The 17,090-nt window shown below is 45.2% G+C and overlaps 1 protein-coding gene across 50 annotated transcripts in view; it reads right to left on the minus strand.

Annotated features, from left to right (window-relative positions):
* ncor2 (nuclear receptor corepressor 2) overlaps positions 1 to 17,090 on the minus strand; it is a 180,850-nt gene that overhangs the window by 24,509 nt on the left and 139,251 nt on the right. For 16 of the 50 annotated variants that reach the window (XM_090237371.1, XM_090237368.1, XM_090237363.1 and 13 more), the window contains exons 22-28: positions 16,520 to 16,757; positions 13,404 to 13,451; positions 12,890 to 13,057; positions 2,752 to 2,888; positions 2,542 to 2,641; positions 2,252 to 2,359; positions 1,987 to 2,090 (exon numbers count right to left, since the gene is read on the minus strand). In XM_090237371.1, coding sequence (XP_090093497.1) covers positions 1,987 to 2,090; positions 2,252 to 2,359; positions 2,542 to 2,641; positions 2,752 to 2,888; positions 12,890 to 13,057; positions 13,404 to 13,451; positions 16,520 to 16,757 — 903 coding nt within the window. Of the gene's footprint in view, positions 1 to 1,986; positions 2,091 to 2,251; positions 2,360 to 2,490; positions 2,642 to 2,751; positions 2,889 to 12,889; positions 13,058 to 13,403; positions 13,452 to 16,519; positions 16,758 to 17,090 lie in introns of all 50 variants that reach the window. The other 34 variants (XM_090237353.1, XM_090237351.1, XM_090237346.1 and 31 more) reach the window with 5 other exon arrangements.

Genomic DNA, 17,090 nt, shown 5'->3' on the forward strand with positions numbered 1-17,090 from the left:
ATTTGGATTTCCACCGGTCGAATGTTCATTGCTCGTGTTTTTTGGCCCAAGCAAGTCTCTTCTTCTTAATGGTGTCCTTTAGTAGTGGTTTCTTTGAAAGCCTAATTCACGCAGTCTCCTCTGAACAATTGATGTTGAGATGTGTCTGTTACTTGAACTCTGTGAAGCATTTATTTGGGCTGCAATCTGAGGTGTAGTTAACTCTAATGAACTTATCCTCTGAAGCAGAGGTAACTCTGGGTCTTCCTTTCCTGTGGCGATCCTTATGAGAGACAGTTTCATCATAAAGCTTGATGGTTTTTGTGAAGTACTTGAAGAAACTTTCAAAGTTCTTGAAATCCTCCGGATTGACTGACCTTCATGTCTTAAAGTAAAAATGGAGTGTCGTTTTCTATGCTTAGTTCTTGCCATAATATGGACTTGGTCTTTTACCAAATAGGGCTATTTTCTGTATACCAACCCTACCTTCTACACCTGCATTACTTGCTGTTTGGGGTTTTAGGCTGGATTTCTGTACAGCACTTCGTGACATCAGCTGATGAAAGAAGGGCTTTATAAATACATTTGATTGATTGATTGATTGAACACAACTGATTGTCTCAAACACATTAAGGAAAGAAATTCCACAAACTTTTAACAAGGCACATCTGTTAATTGAAATTCATTCCAGGTGACAACCTCATGAAGCTGGTTGAGTGAACGCAGAGTGTGCAAAGCTGTAATTAAGGCAAAGGGTGACTACTTTGAAGAATCTCAAATATAAAATATTTGGATTTGATTAACACTGTTTTGTTACTATATGATTCCATGTGTTATTTCATAGTTTTGTAGTCTTCACCCTTACTCTACAATGTAGAAAATAGTACAAATAATGAAAGTGTCTCCAAACTTTTGACTGGTACTGTATATTTTTCCAGAATGTATTTTTTAATTGTGATACCTCTGGTGAGTAAGATCATACGGAGTGTACATCATGCACTGATGCCACATAGTTACATAAGAATACAATTTGTGTCTCAGATAATACGCCCCACAGACTCTGCAGTGCTAACACTAGGTGACAAAATGGCAGCAGCAGGTTTGGTCGGGGCTTTCTGTCATATCTCTGGCACACTTTGCTGTGAGTCATATTTCCGCAATTGCCGCTGAGTGTTTATGCAAGCCTGCTGGGAGGCTGATAGAGAGCACACAAGGCTGTCATTGGAGACTGATATGGAGTGTGGGAGGAGGGAGGGGGTGAAGAGGGACATGTGTTGCCCTAGATCACATTTCCTGTCTGTTGATTACAGATCTTTCCAAAGAAGGGGGGGTGTAGTGTAGGTCAGGGCATCTACCCCTCAGCATTCAACTTTATCAAGGGAGATGCGAGTGACGCACCTGATACAACAAAGCCTTAACTGTACACGCGCACACATACACACACTTTCGCTCTGCCTAGCAGTCAGCTAAACAAACAAATAAGGAGCAGGCTAACTTCCCCACCCGCTCTGATTACATCTCTCTCACCTTTCCCTCAGTTATCTATCTGGGCATATATAACATCACCCCATTTCAAGGCCAGTTGGCCGAGGCAGATATTACAGCAGGCTGAGGACTGTGCATATCATTGATGGGGCTTAGTGAGTGGAGAAGAAACAGATAAATAAAGTAGAGAACAGACGTGGTACAGTGTGTACCTGTTGCTAGGGCGACAGGGAGCAGTCAGAGCCACGATCATGTCACACCAGGCAGGATTAGCAGGGAGATCCTGCCTGCCTGCAGCCCCAGCCTTTACCCTGCCTTGCCTGAACACTAACTGAGCCTGACTAGCTTTCCAGCCTGGGGTCATGACCTCTCAACACATCTATGTCGTTGTCCTCGTATCATTTGGAGGCATACAAACAGTCCGGTGAGACTTTTAGGTCAAAGCTGATGAAGTCATGATAATGAATAAGGCACAGTAAGCAGAAGCACATTGTAGTGTTGTGGTCAGTGTGTTGCTCTTACCTGGGTGATGGAGCCTCCCCGGTAGGAGATGGGAGAGTCTTGGTGCACTCTGGTCCCTGGGATGCCCTTTGTGATGCTGCCCCCCTGCACTGCTGGCAAAGACCCTGCAAATTCAACACATCCAGGAGCAGAGTCAGGGCTTTATATTGGCATAGACATCTGTTAATGTACCAATAACAGAGAAGAGAATCAGTATAAGCAGAGAGCAGTGTACACTTGGTGCCCAACATCAAGGGGTGTGGAATGTATCTAGTTATGAACTCACCACGTCCAGCATTGGCGTCATGGGGCATCCCCTGCGTGGACAGGTTCTCTGCCAGGGATGACGGGCACCGCGGAGAAAGCTGCTCCTGCTTCACCACCGGGTAGGGACCTGGTGTGTGTGTGTGAGTCAGAGAGGGACAGAGTGAGACAAGAGCAGAGAGGAGAGAGAGTGTCAATGGAGAAAGCCCAGGACACCCAAAATCTACAATTGAAGGTTAGGGTAAGAAGAAGGCAACTCACCAGCAAACCAAGGCTGGGAGTGCTGCACCCACTCCAGACACTTGGACTCACCCACTTTCCTCTGATCCATCCAGGACAAACCCATCTGTACAGGGGGCATCTTCCCATGGTCCATCCCATGAGCCGGGCTATGCAGCTGCACTGGGGTGCCCTGCGAACCACACAACAACAGTGAGCATGGTGAACGGCAAAACTCAATTCACTTTCACAATAACTCAACATCTAATGGGTGCTATGGCTCTCTCGAGTAGTGTCCTATACCTGTGTGATAGACCCCCCTGGCTTGTTGGAGGAGATGAGAGGGGGTGGCTCTGGCATATGGAGGGGGAGCACCGCTGCCAATCTGGCACCATCCTGCTGCAGACCAGGGGGCCCAGAGTGGCCAGCCTGCTGGAAAGCTGAGAGCAAAGACAGAAATATACTTTAAAAATATAGACATGGCAGTTTAGGGAAGCAAAGTAGGGTTGGCTAAGAATAGCACAGAGCAAGGAGGCATAACAATGAAATAGGAGATGAGACTTGAACTGGAATAGGGAGGGGTGAGGGTCTGCCGATGGGAATAGGGAGGGGTGAGGGTATGACGATGGGAATAGGGAGGGGTGAGGGTCTGACGATGGGAAAAGCGAGGGGTGAGGGTCTGCCGATGGGAATAGGGAGGGGTGAGGGTCTGCCGATGGGAATAGGGAGGGGTGAGGGTCTGCCGATGGGAATAGGGAGGGGTGAGGGTCTGCCGATGGGAATAGGGAGGGGTGAGGGTCTGCCGATGGGAATAGGGAGGGGTGAGGGTCTGACGATGGGAATAGGGAAGGGTGACGGTATGACAATGGGAATAGGGAGGGGTGAGGGTATGACAATGGGAATAGGGAGGGGTGAGGGTATGACGATGGGAATAGGGAGGGGTGAGGGTATGACGATGGGAATAGGGAGGGGTGAGGGTATGACGATAGGAATAGGGAGGGATGAGGGTTTGACGAGAGGGAATAATAGTAAGGCAGGGAAGGTCTGGGGAATAGAGAGGGGTTGTAGTGGGACAGTGGACAGTCAGAGCACTTCTAACTCACATGGCTCTCAGAGATCTCAATTCTTAATAGCCAACACCCGTCACATGATCGGGTCATTCTCACAGACATCTCAGCTAAGAAGTAGGCTAAGTGAGACAGACACATCGGGGATGCAACTGCGCGGATCCTTCTTATCGAATTCCGAGGCGCATATTGGCCTACAGTACTTTTCGTCAGCCAACAAGATGAGTAAGCCTTACAAACAGCAAAAGCTATAGCCTATGTCAATCCCCCATAGTACAAAAGTTTACCTATTCAATTGGTCAACTTGTCTTTCTGTGCAAGAAATAAATATTCCAAACATATTCTGGGACAGTTGGGAAAGGGAAAGGGTGATACCAGGTCAGCTGTACAACTGAATGCCTTCAACTGAAATGTGTCTCCCGCATTTTACCCAACCCCTCTGAATCAGAGAGGTGCGGGGGGATGCCTTAATCGACATCCATATCTTCGGCGCCCGGGGAACACTGGGTTAACTGCCTTGCTCAGGGGCAAAACGACAGATTTTTACCTTCGTCAGCTCTGGGATTCGATCAAGCAACCTTTCGGTTACTGGCCCAACGCTCTAACCACTTGGCTACCTTGTGGGATGCGATAGATAACAAATTAATACAACCACTAGCATCAAAAAACCTGTGGCTGATGCAAACAATCAGAACGTTAATCTTAAAATGTTTATAAACTATAAGGATATTTCTATTTCTTGACATTTGTGCAGAAATGCGCACACGGCTATAAGCGCGAATGTTCCAAAATGCAATCAATTAGCAGCGAAACACTGTTCTCCAAAGTGACCGCAAACGCGATTATGCATGTAATTCTTTATTATAAAAGTTGCATTTTTATGGTGAAAATGATCTTCCCCAAACTTGAAACTCACACGCTGCCTATGTATGCCAGTTAGGCTCTACACTGGTCGTAAAGCGGATTAATGTGCTTAACTTTAAGAAATTTTGGCCACTTTAGTTGTGATACAAACCTTATCAAAACATATAGGCCTATGGGCTAGGCCAGTGGTTCCCAAACGTGTTATAGTCCCGTACCCCTTCAAACATTCAATCTCTAGCTGTGTACCCCCTCTCGCACTCTCAAATGTAGTTTTTTGCCATCATTGTAAGCCTGTCACACACACACACACACACACACACTATACAATACATTTGACAAAATTAGTGACAAAATTAGAGTTTTGTCACAAGAAGGCCAGCATCCTGGAGTCGCCTTCATTGTTGACGTTGAGACTGGTGTTTTGATGGTACTATTTAATGAAGCTGCCAGTTGAGGACTTGTGAGGCGTCTGTTTCTCAAACTCCTCTTTTTATTCTGGTTAGAGCCAGTTTGCGCTGTTCTGTGAAGGGAGCAGTATGCAGCGTTGTACGAGATCTTCAGTTTCTTGGCAATTTCTCGCATGGAATAGCCTTCATTTCTCAGAACAAGAATAGACTGATGAGTTTCAGAAGAAATTGTTGTTGTTTCTGGCATTTTTAATTGTTTCTTGGATTTTGAGCCTGTAATCGAACTCATCAGTACTGATGCCCCTGATACTGAACTAAATGACAGTTTTATTGCTTCTTTAATCAGGACAACAGTTTGCAGCTGTGCTAACATATTTGCAAAAGGGCGTGTGTTTTGTTTTGTCCCGTCCCGTAAATGTTTTGCTTACCTCGCTTTTATTTCGTATATATTTTAATCTCACTTTCCATCTACGGACTGAATATACTCTCCTACAACCCGCCTCACCCAATGTGGTACGGATCTGCTATTTTTATAAATATATATATATATTTATACTTTAGAACCGGAACCCCCATCAGAAGCTAGCCAGCTAACTAGCAGTCAATTAGCCACTGCTAGAGGTCTTCACCGTTAACTCGGACACCAGTAAGCCTAAGCTCGGTCAATACCTGCCAGTCTGCACAGTGCGATATCAACCCAGAGCATATCAGACTGCTTTTTCTCTACCACATCTCCGGATTCCGACTGCAAGCCCTGAACCTCTCCACCGGATCATCGCAGCTAGCTAGCTGCAATCCGAGTGGCTACTCCTGGATAATGTCTACGTCCCAAAAGAAGGAACCGGTTAGACTCGAGCTAGGCCCATCTCCCGGCAAGCCGAGGAGGTCCACCAGCCAATTCTTGGGCTACAATACCTATTTTGCCATTCACTGCCGATCCATCACGACTGGTCTGCCAACGTATTCGTCCGAAGTGGTTTCAATAGGGTCATCCGTTGCGATGTCACCGAAGGCCTATCTGCAAGCCCCGGTCCGCTAGCAGTCTGAATCGCCGTGTCTCCAGCTCGCCTTGCGTAGTAGAGACTACTGAATCGGCTCCCTGACTCACCTATATTGCTACTCATTGGACCTTATGATCACTCGGCTACACATGCCTCTCCCTAATGCCCCCCAGCCCTGCCCAATATGCTTTAGATAGCCTTTTTGTCCCACCCCACACACATGCGGTGACCTCACCTGGCTCCTCTAGAGACAAAACCTCTCTCATCATCACTCAATGGCTAGATTTACCTACACTGTACCCACATCCTACCATACCCTTGTCTGTACATTATGCCTTGAATCTATTCTACACTGCCTTATTGCTTGCGCCCGTAAAGGGTCTGGGGTCAAACGACCACCCCATCATGACTGTCAAACACTCTCTAAAACACTTCAGCGAGCAGGCCTTTCTAATCGTCCTGGCCCAGGTATCCTGGAAGGATATTGACCACATCCCGTCAGTAGAGGATGCCTGGTTGCTCTTTAAAAGTGCCTTCCTCAACATCTTAAATAAGCATGCCCCATTCAAAAAATGTAGAACTAAGAACAGATATAGCCCTTGGTTCACCCCAGATTTGACCAGCACAAAAACATCCTGTGGCGATGTGCATTAGCATCGAATAGCCCCCGCGATATGAACTTTTCAGGGGAGTAAGGAACCAATACACACAGTCACTTAGGAAAGCTATGGCTAGCTTTTTCAAACAGAAATTTGCATAATGTAGCACTAATTCCAAAAAGTCCCGGGACACTAAAGTCCATGGAGAATAAGAAGCACCTCCTCCCACCTGCCCACTGCACTGAGGCTAGGAAACACTGTCACCACTGATAAATCTACGATAATCGTTCATTTCAAGAAGCACTTTTCTACGGCAGGCCATGCTTTCCATCTGGCTACCCCTAGCCCGGCCAACAGCTCTGCACCCCCTAAAGAAACTTGCCCAAGACCCCCCCCCCCCCCCCCCCCGGCTTCTCATTCACCCAAATCCAGACAGCTGATGTTCTGAAAGAGCTGCAGAATCTGGATCCTTACAAATCAGCTGGGCTAGACAATCTGGACCCTCTCTTTCTAAAATTATCCGCCGAAATTGATGCAACCCCTATTACTAGCCTGATCAACTTCTATTTCGTATCGTCAGATATACCCAAAGATTGGAAAGCTGCCGAGGTCATCCCCCTCTTCAAATGCGGATACACTCGAGACAAACTGGTAAAGACCTACAGTTGAAGTCAGAAGTCTACATACACTTAGGTTGGAGTCATTTAAACTGGTTTTCATTTCTTGTTAACAAACTAGAGTTGTGGCAAGTGGGTTAGGACATCTACTTTGTGCATGACACAAGTCATTTTTCCACAAATTGTTTATAGACAGATTATTTCACAATTCCAGTGGGTCAGAAGTTTACATACACTAAGTTGACTGTGCCTTTAAACAGCATGGGAAAATCCCATAAAATGATGTCATGGCTTTAGAAGCTTCTGATAGGCTAATTGACATAATTTCAGTCAATTGGAGGTGTACCTGTGGATGTATTTCAAAGCCTACCTTCAAATGCAGTGCGTCTGCTTGACATCATGGGAAAATCAAAAGAAATCAGCCAAGACCTCAGAAAAACATTTGTAGACCTCCACAAGTCTGGTTCATCTATACAAACGATAGTAGGCAAGTATAAACCCCAAGAGACCACGCAGCCGTCATACCGCTCAGGAAGGAGACGAGTTCTGTCTCCTAGAGATGAGCGTACTTTGGTGCGAAAAGTGCAAATCAATCCCTAAACAAAAATGGGGTGGCTTGCAAGCCGAAGAACACCATCCCAACCGTGAAGCACGGGGGTGGCAGCATCATGTTGTGGGGGTGCTTTGCTGCAGGAGGGACTGGTGCACTTCACAAAATAGATGGCGTCATGAGGATGGAAAATTATGTGGATAAGCAATCTCAAGACATCAGTCAGGAAGTTAAATTGGTCTTCCAAATGGACAATGACCCCAAGCATAATTCCAAAGTTGTTGAAAATGGACAACAGAGTCAAGGTAATGGAGTGGCCATCACAAAGCCCTGACCTCATCCCATAGAAAATGTGTGGGCAGCACTGAAAAAGAATGTGCGAGCAAGGAGGCCTACAAACATGACTCAGATACATCAGCTTTGTCAGGAGGAATGGGCCAAAATTCAAAAACTTATTGTGGGAAGCTTGTGGAAGGCTATCCAAAACGTTTGACCCAAGTTAAACTATTTAAAGACAATGCTACCAAATACTAATTAAACTTCTGACCCACTCGGAATGTGATGAAAGAAATAAAAGCTGAAATAAATCATTCTCTCTACTATTATTCTGACATTTCACATTCTTAAAATAAAGTGGTGATCCTAACTAACCTAAGACAGGGAATTTTTACAAAGATTAAATGTCAGGAATTGTGAAAAACTGAGTTTAAATGTACACTGCTAAAAAAAATAAAGGGAACACTAAAACAACACATCCTAGATCTGAATGAATGAAATATTCTTAGTAAATACTTTTTTCTTTACATAGTTGAATGTGCTGACAACAAAATCACACAAAAATTATCAATGGAATTCAAATTTATCAACCCATGGAGGTCTGGACTTGGAGTCACACTCAAAATTAAAGTGGAAAACCACACTACAGGCTGATCCAACTTTGATGTAATGTCCTTAAAACAAGTCAAAATGAGGCTCAGTAGTGTGTGTGTGGCCTCCACGTGCCTGTATGACCTCCCTACAACGCCTGGGCATGCTCCTGATGAGGTGGCGTATGGTCTCCTGAGGGATCTCCTCCCAGACCTGGACTAAAGCATCCGCCAACTCCTGGACAGTCTGTGGTGCAACGTGGCGTTGGTGGATGGAGCGAGACATGATGTCCCAGATGTGCTCAATTGGATTCAGGTCTGGGGAACGGGCGGGCCAGTCCATAGCATCAATGCCTTCCTCTTGCAGGAACTGCTGACACACTCCAGCCACATGAGGTCTAGCATTGTCTTGCATTAGGAGGAACCCAGGGCCAACCGCACCAGCATATGGTCTCACAAGGGGTCTGAGGATCTCATCTCGGTACCTAATGGCAGTCAGGCTACCTCTGGCGAGCACATGGAGGGCTGTGCGGCCCCCCAAAGAAATGCCACCCCACACCATGACTGACCCACCACCAAACCGGTCATGCTGGAGGATGTTGCAGGCAGCAGAACGTTCTCCACGGCGTCTCCAGACTCTGTCACGTCTGTCACATGTGCTCAGTGTGAAGTTGCTTTCATCTGTGAAGAGCACAGGCCGCCAGTGGCGAATTTGCCAATCTTGGTGTTCTCTGGCAAATGCCAAACGTCCTGCACGGCGTTGGGCTGTAAGCACAACCCCCATCTGTGGACGTCGGGCCATCATACCACCCTCATGGAGTCTGTTTCTGACCACATGCACATTTGTGGCCTGCTGGATGTCATTTTGCAGGGCTCTGGCAGTGCTCCTCCTGCTCCTCCTTGCACAAAGGTGGAGGTAGCGGTCCTGCTGCTGGGTTGTTGCCCTCCTACGGCCTCCTCCACGTCTCCTGATGTACTGGACTGTCTCCTGGTAGCGCCGCCATGCTCTGGACACTACGCTGACAGACACAGCAAACCTTCTTGCCACAGCTCGCATTGATGTGCCATCCTGGATGAGCTGCACTACCTGAGCCACTTGTGTGGGTTGTAGACTCCATCTCATGCTACCACTAGAGTGAAAGCACCGCCAGCATTCAAAAGTGACCAAAACATCAGCCAGGAAGCATAGGAACTGAGAAGTGGTCTGTGGTCACCACCTGCAGATCCACTCCTTTTTTGGGGGTGTTTTGCTAATTGCCTATAATTTCCACCTGTTGTCTATTCCATTTGCACAACAGCATGTGAAATGTATTGTCAATCAGTGTTGCTTCCTAAGTGGACAGTTTGATTTCACAGAAGTGTGATTGACTTGTAGTTACATTGTGTTTTTTAAGTGTTCCCTTTATTTTTTTGAGCAGTGTATTTGGCTAAGATGTATGTAAACTTCCGACTTCAACTGTATATCCATCCTACCCAGCCTTCCGAAAATCTTCGAAAGCCACGTTAACAAACAGATCACCAACCATTCCGAATCCCACCGTACCTTCTCCACTATGCAATCTGGTTTCCGAGCTGGTCATGGGTGTACCTCAGCCACACTCAAGGTCCCGAACGATATCATAACTGCCATCGATAAAAGACAGTACTGTGCAGCCGTCTTCATCGATCTGGCCAAGGCTTTTGACTCTATCAATCACCGCATTCTTATCGGCAGACTCAATAGCCTAGGTTTCTCAAATGACTGCCTCGCCTGGTTCACCAACTACTTCTCTGATAGAGTTCAGTGTGTCAAATTGGAGGGCCTGTTGTCCGGACCTCTGGCGGTCTCTATGGGGGTGCCACAGGGTTCAATTCTCGGGCCGACTCTTTTCTCTGTATATATCAATGATGTCACTCTTGCTGCTGGTGATTCTCTGATCCACCTCTATGCAGACAACACCATTATGTATACATCTGGCCCTTCTTTGGACACTGTGTTAACAAACCTCCAAACGAGCTTCAATGCCATACAACACTCCTTCCGTGGCCTCCAACTGTTTTTAAATGCTAGTAAAACTAAATGCATGCTCTTCAACTAATTGCTGCCCACACCCGGCCGCCCGACTAGCATCACAACTCTGGAGGGTTCTAACTTAGAATATGTGGACAACTACAAATACCTAGGTGTCTGGTTAGACTAAAATTCTCCTTCCAGACTCACATTAAGCATCTTCAATCAAAAATGAAATCTAAAATCTGCTTCCTATTTCGCAACAAAGCCTCCTTCACTCATGCTGCCAAACATACCCTCGTAAATGTGACTACACTACCGATCCTTGACTTCGGCGATGTCATTTACAAAATAGCCTCCAACACTCTACTCAGCAAATTGGATGTAGTCTATCACAGTGCCATAAGTTGTCACCAAAGCCCTATATACTACCCACCACTGCGACCTCGCTACATATTCGTCGCCAAACCCACTGGCTCCAGGTCATCTATAAGTCTTTGTTAGGTAAAGCCCCACCTTATCTCAGCTCACTGGTCACCATAGCAACACCCACCCATAGCACACGCTCCAGCAGGTATATTTCACTGGTCATCCCCAAAGCCAACACTTCCTTTGGCCACCTTTCTTTCCAGTTCTCTGCTGCCAATGACTGGAACAAATTGCAAAAATCACTGGCTGGAGACGTATATCTCCCTCACTAACTTTAAGCATCAGCTGTCTGAGCAGCTTACCGATCAATGTACCTGTACACAGCCAATCTGTAAATAGCACACCCAACTACCTCATCCCCATACTGTTATTTATCTTTTTGCTCTTTTGCAAATCAAATCAAATGTATTTATATAGCCCTTCGTACATCAGCTGATATCTCAAAGTGCTGTACATAAACCCAGCCTAAAACCCCAAACAGCAAGCAATGCACCCCAGTATCTCTACTTGCACATCGTCATCTGCACATCTATCACTCCAGTGTTAATGCTAAATTGTAATTATTTCGCCTCTGACATATTTATTGCCTTGCCTCCCTAATCTTCTACAATTGCACACACTGTCATTTTCTTTTCTTTTGTGTTATTGACTGTATGTTTGTTCATGTGTAACTCTGTGGTGTTGCTTTTGTCGCACTGCTGTGCTTTATCTTGGCCAGGTCGCAGTTGTAAATAAGAACTTGTTGTCAGCTGGCCTACCGTGTTAAATAAAGGTGAAATAAAAAATAAAAATAGCTAACGAAACGTGCCACTGGAACACAGGAGTGATGGTTGATGATAATGGGCCTCTGTACGCCTATGTAAACATCAGCCGTTTCCAGCTACAATAGTCATTAACAACATTAACAATGTATACACTGTATTTCTGATCAATTTGATGGTATTTTAAATGGACAAAAAATGTGCTTATCTTTCAAAAACAAGGACATTTCTAAGTGACCCCAAACTTTTGAAAGGCAGTGTGTGTGTGAAATTAGTTTTGATTTAGAATGGACCATTATCATGCACTTGTCTCAGAACAGGGTCACGGGGGTAAAAAATAGATGTCATCTAACCACTTAAATAGTGAATGGAGGACGCTTTTCCCGTGGTTTATTTTCATGCCTGCCAGGTACGCTATACTCCCGCTGTAAAGCAAAACAATGTGCTTAATATTAGGAAAGTTGATAAATAAATATAAACTGAACAAAAACATAAACACAACATGTAAAGTGTTGGTCCCATGTTTCATGAGCTGAAATAAAAGATCCCAGAAATTGTCCATACACACAAAAAGCTTATTTCTCTCAAATGTTGTGCACAAAATTGTTTACATTCCTGTTAGTGAACATTTCGCCTTTGCCAAGACAATCCATCCACATGACATGTGTGCATATCAAAAAGCTGATTAAACAGCATGACCATTACACAGGTGCACATTGGGCTGGGGACAATAAAAGGCCACTCTAAAATGTGCAGTTTTGTCACACAACACAAAGCCACATATGTCTGTTTTGAGGGAGCGTGCAATCGGCATGCTGACTGCAGGAATGTCCACCACAGCTGTTGCCAGAGAATTGAATGTTCATTTTTCTATCCTAAGGCGCCTCCAATGTCATTTTAGAGAATTTGGCTATACGTCCAACCGGTGTCAGAACTGCAGACCAAGTGTAAACACACCAGCACAGGACTTCCACATCTGGCTTCTTCACCTGCAGGATCATCTGAGACCAGCTACCCAGACAGCTGATGAAACTGAGGAGTATTTATGTCTGTAATAAAGCCCTTTTGTGGAAAAAAAACAAACAAATTCTGATTGGCTGGGCCTGGCTCAACCCCTGCCCAGTCAAGTGAAATCCATAGATTAGGGTGCTGGGTACCAGGGATTAACACATTTGGGAGGCCACTAATGACCAACAGCAGCATCAGAGCTTGGAGAAGCCTAGTTACCACAACTAAACGGCCACGTGGAATTTGACTGTGGTCACCGTAACAGCCGTAAGTGGGACTCACAGGAGTTATAGTGGAGTAGGTGCTGGTCGTGGCTGAGCTTGGCCATGTCTCGATGGGACATTGGGTAGGGGGACATGATGGGCCGGCCCAGGGTAGTGGCCCTCAGATCCTCTGGCCCCACCGGCTGCTTCTTAGGGTCACCATGAGGAGAGAAGGCCCGGGACTTATCTGCAAGACGGGACAAACACACACACAAACGGTAAGGGATGGGGGGTAATTGCTATCTTTCTGGAAGCTGAGAACCATCCCTTGGTCAGCGCTAGCTTTTTATGCTCCTTCTCCTCATCATCATCATTACTATCATCATCATCATAGCAAGGAGTGCAGCCAGGCAGCGTCTGCGCAGTCAGCCACACAGCAACGCTGCTCCACACAGCCACAGCACACACACTGCCAAACCTTCTAATAGTGTTACACACACAATCCCACTGAGGAAGTGAATTTAGCTAGGTATGTGTTGGGCGAAGGGGTATGAGTTAAGGATAGATTGGGGTGGGGCGGGGTGTGAACCTACGTAATCCGTGAAGTAGAGTCTGCAGCCACCTCTCGTTGCCTTCCAGCTCTGCAGGGACACAGACATACTGCAGCTGATCACACACAGTCACGCGTACATATATGTCCATGTAGGGCTGGGCGATATGACCAAATATTATATCGATGATTTTTTTTTTTTTTAAATTTAATTTTATGTTTTTTAATAATAAAAGTTCTAAATTTGCTTCATGAGTAGTGCGTGACCCTAGGATGGCAACACATACAGTTGAAGTTGGAAGTTTACATACACTTAGGTTGGAGTCATTAAAATTAGTTTTTCAACCACTCCACAAATTTGTTGTTAACAAACTTTAGTTCTGGCAAGTCGGTTAGGACATCAACTTAGTGCATTACACAAGTACTTTTTCCAACAATTTACAAACAGAATATTTCACTTATAATTCCCTGTCAGCTGTTTGCAGATGTAAGAAATCCCCTGTAATTCCCTGTGCCTTTAAACAGCATGGGAAATTCCAGAAAATGATGTCATGGCTTTAGACGCTTCTGATAGGTTAATTGACATAATTTGAGTCAATTGGGGGTGTACCTGTGGATGTATTTCAAGGCCTACCTTCAAACTCTGCCTCTTTGCTTGACATCATGGGAAAATCAAAAGAAATCAGCCAAGACCTCTGAAAAAAATTATAGACCTCCACAAGTCTGGTTCATCCTTGGGAGCAATTTCCAAACGCCTGAAAGTACCACGTTCATCTGTACAAACAATAGTACGCAAGTATAAACACCATGGGACCACGCAGCCGTCATACCGCTCAGGAAGGAGACGCGTTCTGTCTCCTAGAGATGAACGTACTTTGATGCGAAAAGTGCAAATCAATCCCTGAACAACAGCAAACGACCTTGTGAAGACGCTGGAGGAAATAAGTACAAAAGTATCTATATCCACAGTAAAAGAGTCTTATATCGACATAACCTGAAAGGCCGCTCACTCAGCAAGGAAGAAGCCACTGCTCCAAAACCGCCATAAAAAAACCAGGCTACGGTTTGCAACTGCACATGAGGACAAAGATCGTACTTTTTGGAGAAATGTCCTCTGGACTGATAAAACAAAAATAGAACTGTTTGGACATCGTTATGTTTGGAGGAAAAAGGGGGAGGCTTGCAAGCCGAACAACACCATCCCAACAGTGAAGCACGGGGGTGGCAGCATCATGTTGTGTGGGTGCTTTGCTGCAGGAGGGACTGGTGCACTTCACAAAATGTAAGGAATCATGAGGATGGAAAATTATGTGGATATATTGAAGCAACATCTCAAGACATCAGTCACGAAGTTAAAGCTTGGTCAAAAATGGGTCTTCCAAATGGACAATGACCCCAAGCATACTTCCAAAGTTGTGGCAAAATGGCTTAAGGACAACAATGTCAAGGTATTGGAGTGGCCATCACAAAGCCCTGACCTCAATCCCGTAGAAAATTTGTGGGCATAACTGAGCGTGTGCGAGCAAGGAGGCCTACAAAGCTGACTCAGTTACACCAGCTCTGTCTGGGGGAATGGGCCAAAATCCACCCAACATATTGTGGGAAGCTTGTGGAAGGCTACCCAAAACATTTGACTCAAGTTAAACAATTTAAAGGCAACGCTACCAAATACTAATTGAGTGTATGTAAACTTCTGACCCACTGGGAATGTGATGAAAGAAATAAAAGCTGAAATAAATAATTCTCTCTACTATTCTACTGACATTTCACATTCTTAAAATAAAGTAGTGATCCTAACTGAACTAAGACAGGCAATTTTTACTAGGGTTAAATGTCAGAAATTGTGAAAAACTGAGTTTAAATGTATCTGGCTAAGATGTATGTATTCTGATTGTTTTATACTGTTCAATTCAACTTTAAAATAATTTCCATCAATTTCTGCATTTGACATAATTTCCACACTGCCACGTAGGGCTGCACGATATGAGCAAGCAATCTGGGCCTTATTTTTCACCAAATGTTGCAATTTGAGTTGCGATTTAGAGCAAAACACTTGGGTTAACTGTCGGAATCATGGAAATAATATGTCTATTCTAGTTATATAGTTAGAATATTGCACACTTTTAATACAGTGTTGTTTGACATGACAACTAATGAAAATGCACAAATAAGATGCTGATTTAGGTCTACACCATCACTATTATTATCCGGCTGTATTAGCTAGCTACGTTTGCTTTTAATCAGTACATTTATTGGCTAGCTAGCAATTAGCTTTAGCGGCTCACAAGATTTAGGAATAACTTGCTAAACTAGCTGTTTGCAGATGTAAGAAACACAAGCTAAGAGTGTAATTATAGAATGCTGGTAGATTTATATTAAGAAGCAAAGTGACAACTGCATCATTGTCATCAACATTGTTGCATATGCTGCATTGACCATGCAGACTGAACGCAAGTGTCTCGTGGTCGAGGAACATCAAATGTTCTCCTTGAGTGACAGGAGCCATGGCTAGGTCTGTGTGGAAAGCGGCATAGAGAGAGAGAGAGGAGAGAGATGACTCAAGTAGCGAAGTAAACTATAGAAATGGACGTCACACACTACGTATCACATTTAACAAACCAAAAATTCTAATACCGTTATAGAAGGTAAAGTAAAAACCCACACCGGTCCGTGCATCAATACCGGTATATCGCATAAAACGGTATACCGCCCAGCCCTATGTCCATGCAGCTCGAATCCCCAGATGGAAACTCTTCAGTCCTCCATGTCTGTCTGACTATTTATAACTCCAGCTCAACAGTGGAGAATTTTGTGTAAACATCTGCTAATTAACTTCTAAATAAGACTAGGTCTGGATAGGTCTAGTAACTCACATGGAGCACTACTCCACAATGATATCCAAGACTGAACTTAACACAGATCCCGCTGCATGGTTATACCTGACTGTGAGCCCAACAATCAATACCAGCACTTTAGACAACACACTGTGGAACTGACAGAGTCCTCAAGTAAGCAAGGAAACATCCAGAGCTACCAGGAGCTTCTAAACAATAGCACCAACGTAGAATCAAAGTAACAGTTTAGCTGAAGGAGGGAGTTGTGTTTAGACTGAGCAGGAGGGTGAGAGGAGCTAGGGAGAGAGAGGGCTGATGTTCGTACCGTCCTTGTCGCTGGCGGAGGGGCTGCGTGGGTGGACGCGGGGGCTGCTGATGTTATGGGGGTCCTCCTGCGCTGGGTAGGGGTGCTGTTTGCTGGGCTGACCTGCATGCTGCTTGGCCTCCTGGGAGGACTCTCCATGAGCCATGGTGATCTGCTGCTGGTAGAGAGCCAGGGCATGGGGGGGCAGCTCAGCCTTACTACACGCACCCCGAGGTCCACCATCCGGCATCTGGGGCATCTGCACACACAGGAGAGAGAAGCCTGGTGAGCAACAGATACACATACAAACAATATACACCCGGGAGATCCCACATCTAATGACCCGGTTCCTCTTATTTTCCCTAATGCCTGGCACCTCATTTCTCCTCTGGGTCAATGTATCCCCTCTCCTCCAGCTGGCCTGCTTATCTAATACAAATATGATAGGGCTTCATCATTTTACTCGCCATGCTGTTATCTGTGTAAGAAGCAGTATTGTCATTACAGGAGGGCTGGCATTAATACCACTAGGGGGTAGAATGACCAGGCTGGTCTAATCCAAGGACTTATCTGTTACTGATTCTACCTGGCT

This window comes from Oncorhynchus mykiss, chromosome 6 (assembly GCF_057628025.1).
Source record: "Oncorhynchus mykiss isolate SJ-2025 chromosome 6, ASM5762802v1, whole genome shotgun sequence".
NCBI lineage: Eukaryota > Metazoa > Chordata > Actinopteri > Salmoniformes > Salmonidae > Oncorhynchus > Oncorhynchus mykiss.